Raw genomic sequence first — 8394 nt, 5'->3', positions numbered from 1 at the left:
TAACCAACATCCTGTACAGCCGCAACATGACCTCCCAACTCCTGTACTCAATACTCTGACCAATAAAGGAAAGCATACTAAATGCCTTCTTCACTATCCTATCTACCTGCGACTCCACTTTCTCGGAGCTATGAACCTGCACTCCAAAGTCTCTTTGTTAGCAACACTCCCTCGGACCTTACCATTAAGTGTATAAGTCCTGCTAAGATTGGCTTTCCCAAAATGCAGCACCTCACATTTATCTGAATTAAACTCCATCTGCCACTTCTCAGCCCATTGGCCCATCTGGTCAAGATCCTGTTGTAATCTGAGGTAATCCTCTTCGCTGTCCACTACATCTCCAATTTTGGTGTCATCTGCAAACTTACTAACTGTACCTCTTATGCTCAGATCCAAATCATTTATGTAAATGACAGAACGTAGAGGGCCCAGCACCGATCCATGTGGCACTCCACTGGTCACAGGCCTCCAGTCTGAAAAGCAACCCTCCATCATCACCCTCTGTCTTCTACCTTTGAGCCAGTTCTGTATCCAAATGGCTAGTTCTCCCTGTATTCCGTGAAATCTAACCTTGCTAATCAGTCTCCCATGGGGAACCTTGTCGAACGCCTTACTGAAGGCCATATAGATCACATCTACTGCTCTGCCCTCATCAATCCTCTTTGTTACTTCTTCAAAAAACCCAATCAAGTTTGTGAGACACGATTTCCAACGCACAAAGCCATGTTGACCATCCCTAATCAGTCCTTGCCTTTCCAAATACATGTACATCCTGTCCCTCAGGATTCCCTCCAACAACGTGCCCCCACCGACATCAGGCTCACTGGGCTATAGTTCCTGGCTTGTCCTTACCACCCTTCTTAAGCAGTGGCACCACGTTTGCCAACCTCCAGTCTTCCGGCATCTCACCTGTGACTATCGATGATACAAATATCTCAGCAAGTGGCCCAGTGATCACTTCTCTAGCTTCCCTCAGAGTTCTCAGGTACACCTAATCTGTCCTGGGGATTTATCCATCTTTGAAAATGTGTTGCTGGAAAAGCGCAGCAAGTCAGGCAGCATCCAAGGAACAGGAGAATCAACGTTTCGGGCATATGCCCTTCTTCAGGAAGGGCTTATGCCCGAAACGTCGATTCTCCTGTTCCTTGGATGCTGCCTGACCTGCTGCGTTTTTCCAGCAAAACATTTTCAGCTCTGATCTCCAGCATCTGCAGCCCTCACTTTCTCTCAAAGATTTATCCATCTTTACCTGTTTCAAGACATCCAGCACTTCCTCCTCTGTAATCTGGACATTTTTCAAGATGTCACCATCTATTTCCCTACAGTCTATATCTTTCATATCCTTTTCCACAGTAAATACTGATGCAAAATGCTCATTTAGTATCTCCCCCATTTTCTGCGGCTCCACACAAAGGCTGCCTTGCTGATCTTTGAGGGGCCCTATTCTCTCCCTAGTTACCCTTTTGTCCTTAATGTATTGCACTGAACTAAATGCAGTTTAATTTATTAGTCCTACCTTATCCCTGCCTGCCCTGACTGTTTGACTCACTTCTGTTCTCAACTGTACCAGTCTCAGATTGATCTCTTTCCTCACTATCTCCCTGGGTCCCACCCACCCCCCACCTTACTAGTTTAAATCCTCCCAAGCAACTCTAGCAAATTTCCCTGCCAGTATATTAGTTCCCTTCCAATTTAGGTATAATCCATCCTTCTTGTACAGGTCACTTCTACTCCAAACGAGATTCCAATGATCCAAAAATGTGAATCCTTTTCCCATACACCAGCTCCTCAGCCATGCATTCATCTGCTCTATCCTCTGCCCTCACTAGTTCATAGCACTGGGAGTAATCCAGATATTATTGTTCTTGAGAACCTCCTTTTTAAATTCCTGCCTAACTCTCTATAATTTCCCTTCAGAATCTCAACTTTTTCCCTCCCTATATCGTTGGTTCCAATGTGGACAATGACCTCTTGCTGGCTCCTCTCCCCCGTGAGAACATTCTGCACCCTCTCTGAGACATCCTTGATCCTGGCACCAGGGAAGCAACACACCATTCTGCTTTTTTGCTGCTGGCCACAGAAACGTTTGTCTGTACCTCAAACTAGAGAGCTAACACAATTGATCTCTTGGAACCCGACATACCCCTCGTTGAATTAGAGCCTATCTCAATACCAGAAACTTGGCTGTTCATGCTATGTTCCCCTGAGAATCCATCACCCCCTACATTTTCCAAAACAGCATACCTGTTAGAAATGGGTATATCCACAAAAGGCTGCTGCACTAGCTGCCTACCTCTCTTACCTTTCCTGGAGTTAACCCATCTATGTAACTGTATCTGAGACGTTCCTCCCTTCCTATAACTGCCATCCATCGCATACTGTTGCTGTTGCAAATTCCTCATTGCTTCAAACTGTCTCTCCAACTGATCCATTCGATCTGATAAGATTCGCATCCAACAGCATTTATGGCAGATATAATCCGCAGTAACCCTTAAATTCTTTCTAAACTCCCACATCTGACAAGAAGTACATATCACTGTACTAAAGGCCATTTTTGCTCCTTCACAAACTATAGACCCAGAAAATAACACTATCTTATTCCTCTACAAAACACTGCCCCAGGTTAAATTAATAGTTATGGCTTATATTTTAAGTTTAATCAAGAGACATATCTCCAAAAACATATAATCAAGAAAGAACCCACTCTACTCACTACTGCAGATTCTCTGTCGGCCACACTTAAAATAACGATTAACTTATCTGATTCTGTGTTGTGAACTTCGCCCAAACAGGTTCCTCCGAGATTAGTTGTGAATTTCACTGTTTGTTAATTTTCCCAGACGCACTCTGATGTCCAGCGATACATGAATTTAAACAGCAAAGGCAGTAACTGTGCAGATCTTTCTAAATTTCATTGATTACCGACCCAGAGTCCTCAGCCACTCTTCCTATAACAAGCACTTTATCCCTTTACAATGATCATTCGTGTAAACTACCTCTGGACCCCCTTCCAAGGCCAGAACACCCCCTTCCTTAGATACAGGGGCCAAAACTGCTCTCAATATTCTAAATGCAGTCTGACCAGAGCCTTATACAGCCTGGCAGTACATCTCTGCTCTTGTGTTCTAGCCCTATTAAAATGAACGCTAACATTGCATTTGCCTGTCTAACTGCAAACTGAACCTGTATGTTAACCTTAAGAGAATCCTGAACTCAAGACTTCCAAACCCTTTGTGCTTCAGATTTCCAAAGCATTTCCCCATTTAGAAAATAGTCTATGCCTCTATTCTTTCTACTAAAATGTATAACCTCACATTGAATTCCATCAGCCACCACTTTGTCCACTCTTCCAGCCTCTCCAAGTCCTCTTGCAGCTTTTCTGTTTCCTCAACATTACCTGCCCCTTCCCCTACCTTTATATCACCTGTAACCTGAGCAACAATGCTCTCATTTCCTTCATGCAGAATGTTAATGCATAATTAGTTGCAATATTTGTGCATCTCGGTTCTGTACCTGCACACCAGTACAAAGGGGCTAGCATGAAATATGACATGAGCTTTCACCAGAATGAAGAATAGCATTGCAAAGCTAGACTCTTGTCTTGCTACATGCTAAGTTTTGGCTGTATGGCAGAGATGAAAATATCAGTTGGATCCTGCTGATCCAGAGATTTCATCGGAATTTGAAAGTCCTTTATTATTGTATTTGCTCATTTAGGTTGTTTTGTTGTTGATGATAGGCAGTTGTGAATTATATTACAAAATGCTTTCTTCAATAGGTGGATGATGACAGAATGGACACCATGTTCACGGACGTGTGGTAAAGGAAGTCAAAGCCGACAAGTGGCCTGTACCCAGCAGCTCCGAAATGGAACCTTCATCAGAGCTCGAGAAAGTGACTGTCCTGTGCCAAAACCTACTTCACTCCAGCACTGTGAAGGTCAGGACTGCCTGACAGTGTGGGAAGCTGGAATATGGTCAGAGGTACAGAACTTTTTGAGCTTTCGCATGTGTTTTTCTTTAACAAATAGTTAATCGTTTATACCATTGCTCAACCAGAAGGATGAACCAGTAAAATTCAGCAATTTATATATTGTATGGAGTACTGTAATTTCAATGTTTTGTTGTGTTTTATTGTTTTTCCCTACATGCACAGATCTTTTTAAAATGGGTCTCTCCCTATAACAATGGCGATAATTTTAATCCACACTACCTGGTATGGCAGAGGCTGCTCTGCCTCTGTCATCTCCCCTGGTTAAATGTGAACGAGCAGAAACAGTGACTTCACTGGGTAAATATAAACCTAACTTTGTGAGATCCAGAGAGAGTCACCGTGCCCAAATGATGGGACAGGGCCTGCTGCTGTATCGATAGCCTCTTGTTTAGTGTTAGAGCCTGTGACACCTGTGTCCACAAAACTTAGCAACTTATTTACATTCTGGTAGCTGCCTCTGTGCAGCACCTGATGTTTCAGCCAGGTACCAGACTGTTACACCAGGATGTACATGAGGCCTGCAAGTTAAAGGCAGCTCCATCATTAAATTAATGACATTGGGTGTCGAGGCATGAGTCAACATTGAATTAATTTCTGCAGACTAAACTCCGTCAGGAGCAAGTGGTCAGCAGTGTGTGCTTGTGTCATGTCTGTTTATCAGAAGTCGACAGTATTTTATGATCCCATTTCCAGCTAAAATGCTACAATGAAAGGTATCAATTCATACCATTGAAACAATTCATGCTAATTTCATTAATATATTGCAACTGCATTGAAGCCAAATGCCAGACACTAAGGAATCAGTAATCACTTTAATACTTTGCACAAATTTTATTTATTAATCATACATTGTGACAGAACTTTGGAATTTGTCACTATTTTCAAAATTTCCTGCAGAATCAATTGTTATGTGTTCTTGTAGGAATCAAGTGGTTCTTACATGTAATTCTGGAGAGTAATTGTATATACCATGTTTTTACTATCATGCAGCAATGATGCCCAGCACAGTGATGGGTTACTAAAGTACAGCACAGCTAACATAACCCCCACTAGATTTTGTGAGTCTCTATCATTTTTGTAGAATAATCCAACCTCACATTAGTTCTGAAGAAGAAAGATTAAATGGTATGATATGTTCACCATTCCCCAAGGAGGTGAGGCTGTAGACAGGGCTGCACATAAACAGCCCATGCACAATGTGCCTGCTGACTACCCACCTGTCATGCCCCCACAACAATTATATGTGTGGCAGTTCTGAGAAAGGATCACTCATCCCTGAAATGTTAACTCTGACTTCTCTCCAAAGATGCTGCCAGACTTGCTGAGCTTTTCCAGCAATTTCTGTTTTTGTATGTTTGGCAGAGACATGGTTATATGTTGGAAATGGAGCAGGTGACCCGCTTTGGGCTTTGGGCAGGAAGTGGAAGGAGGCTGCCATTTTTATGGATCCTCTGTTTCAATTGGAATATCTTTACCTCCCAAACAACAAGCACTCCTGCATTTCCCTCCCCCAGAACCTGTCCTTCCATCCTGTGATGCCTCATCATCGTGATTCCTACACCTCACCCTCTGTCACTTTCTCTTAGCTTTCATCCAATTTGCTAGCAGCTCTTGGAGGTGAGGCCTCCTCCCCAGAGGGCAGCCAACTCAAAACAAGTTAAATCTATTTCAGGGCCATGGGAATAAGTCTGTGGGGGAAGGGGAAACAATATGCATACTTCCAGCTCATGGCAACTTCTCACTGAATGTAAACTCCAATCCGATTTACCTTCTTGACCCAAGCACTTACTGTAGTACTTTATAACCAAAGCAACAACTCCATGAGCCAAAAAAGGAGTTCAAAGTCATTGCTGTCACGGGCAATTTGCCTGTTTATATGTGTTCTCCACATGTTCAGGAAATCTGGGCAACCTGTTGAGTTAAGGTTTTATACGATTTAAGAGAAGGCATATCTCGAATCAATTCAAGATATATCTAGGTGTTTAGTCTCCAGCAAAAGGGGCATGGGTCCCTTCAGTTAAAAATACTGTGACCCTGGAATTCTCATCATTTTAATTTCCAGCTGCACGAGCTCAGTCAAAAAACACTTCATAATAAATTTAAACTCCAAGACGTTTGGTTGATCCTGTTGTTTTACAAGGACGGTCTGGTTTAATAATGGCAGTTATAAAGAACTTACATTTAAATAGCACCTTTGACAACCTCAGATCAATAAAAACACACTTTTGCTGATAATGCTACGCTTTTGAAGTTTAGACAGTGTTCTGATGTGAGATATTGTAGGAAGAAAGATGCCAGTTACTCTTTTACCTTATACAAGGACATTAACTGGTATCAGTGTAGCAATAAATTCATGAAAATTAGATCAAGATTCAATAAATCCCTGCCTGGATGACTTAGCCAAAGGTTCTAAGTCCTATACATTTCTGTGTACTGCATGTCTAAAACATGCTTTATGTCAGAGAACTTCCAACATTCTTTCGTAAACAGCAAGTGTCAACACAGATCATTTGATATCAGTAAGTGCTGAAGTAACAGCAGTGCATCTAAGTTAATTGTTGATCCAGCTGCTTCTCAATCGTATTCCAAAGGTTTAATGATATGTTACATACAATATGAAGTGCAAGGAAGTTGTATTAGGTACAATATGTTCTGACCCTTTTAACCTTGAATTACACATGGACATAAAATTATTCTGCAAATTCAATGGAAAAATCATTTATTGAGGTTGATGGGGATGCCTGTTACATTCTTAACCTAGCTGCAACAAGTTGAAATAGAAAGCAATTCAACTGTTATTTTCTCTTAAACAGTATAAGAGATTTTCACATCTGTCAGATTTATTCTGCAAAAGATTTGTACTTGACTCATGTCAAATTTAAGTATAAATTGGAGATATTTTGACCTTGTAGCAACAAAATAATTGAAAGAGTTACATCAAAACTTTGAGTTTTTAACATGTGTATTTTTACAGCAATAATGAGAAAAGATGACAGTGAAGATTTTTCCCAAAGTCTGTAAGCAACATCCATTGATTCGGTCTGCCGAATTATTAAAGCTCCCAGTGTTGAGAAACGTCATGTACTGGGAATACATCATGAGATTGTGTTGCTGGAAAAGCACAGCAGGTCAGGCAGCATCCGAGGAGCAGGAGAATCGACGTTTCGGGCCAGAGCCCTTCATCAGACCTGCTGTGCATTTGCAGCAACATGTTCTCCACTCTGATCTCCAGCATCTGCAGACCTCATTTTCTCCATACATCATGAGATATCAATCAGCCCACAATGCACTACAGTTCCCTGTTGTGGAGGGATCTTGTTGAAATGAAATGCATTGTGTTCTGAAGCTATGCTGGTTTAATTGGGAACAGACCCCAACTGAACATAGTTCTTCATCTTCAGGAACCATGATTATTAGGATGCCCCTTAAGTTGGAAAACTATAATAATCTCCAAACAACACCTCTCACTTTGACTGTTATCTTTTTAACCAATGGCACTGAATTTAGCTTCCATGTGAGAAAAATATGTTTGACCCTACCTGCAGGCACCCACCATGATCTCCTCATTTCCTTCCAACAACAAACATTGCCTTCTCACTTTTGTCCCTGCATCGCACTGGAACCTCCACAGATCCTATCCATGTTCAAAAAGATTTACAAGATGTTGCCAAGGTTGGAGGATTTGAGCTATACCGAGAGGTTGTATAGGCTGGAGCTGTTTTCTCTGGAGCATTGGAGGCTGAGGGGTGACCTTATAGAGATTTATAAGAACATGAGGGGCATGGATAGGATAAATAGGCAAGGTATTTTCCCGGGGGTGGGGGAGTCCAGAACTAGAGGGCATACGTTTAGGGTGAGAGGGGAAAGATACAAAAGAGACCTAAGGGGCAACTTTTTCACACAGAGGGTGGTACGTGTATGGAATGAGCTGCCAGACGAAGTGGTGGAGGCTGGTACAATTGCAACTTTTAAAAGGCACCTGGATGGGTATATGAATAGAAAGGGTTTGGAGGGATTGGGCCGGGTGCTGGCAGGTGGGACTAGATTGGGTTGGGATATCTGGTCAGCAAGGACGAGTGGGACTGAAGGTTCTGTTTCCTTGTTGTACATCTCTATGACTCTATGTTGATTTCAATGCTAATACTCCAATCATCCTGCTGTCCAGATCCCTCCCATTCATGAGGTTACAGACAAACTCACTTTTAGTGACACCCCTCCCACCCTTGCTTGTAACTCCCACTGTGCCACATCCAACTACTCCACAACTATCATGATACCCTCTGCCATGCAATGCCAGCAGCCAGTCCCAGCCCCAGCCCCAGTCTCAGCCCCAGTCTCAGCCCCAGTTCCAGTCCTAGCCCCAGTCACTGTCCCAGCCCCAGCCCGAGTCCCAGCCCAAGT

General features: G+C 42.5%; 1 protein-coding gene across 2 annotated transcripts in view; it reads left to right on the top strand.

Moving 5' to 3' along the window:
- The window catches only part of LOC122563838 (A disintegrin and metalloproteinase with thrombospondin motifs 19-like), a 526911-nt gene that overhangs the window by 462173 nt on the left and 56344 nt on the right, over window positions 1-8394 (top strand). For both annotated transcript variants that reach the window (XM_043718038.1, XM_043718033.1), the window contains exon 19: window positions 3779-3983. In XM_043718038.1, the coding sequence (XP_043573973.1) occupies window positions 3779-3983 (205 nt within the window). The remainder of the gene's footprint in view (window positions 1-3778; window positions 3984-8394) is intronic.

Source organism: Chiloscyllium plagiosum, chromosome 2 (assembly GCF_004010195.1).
Source record: "Chiloscyllium plagiosum isolate BGI_BamShark_2017 chromosome 2, ASM401019v2, whole genome shotgun sequence".
NCBI lineage: Eukaryota > Metazoa > Chordata > Chondrichthyes > Orectolobiformes > Hemiscylliidae > Chiloscyllium > Chiloscyllium plagiosum.
This window is presented reverse-complemented; position numbering and strand designations above follow the sequence as displayed.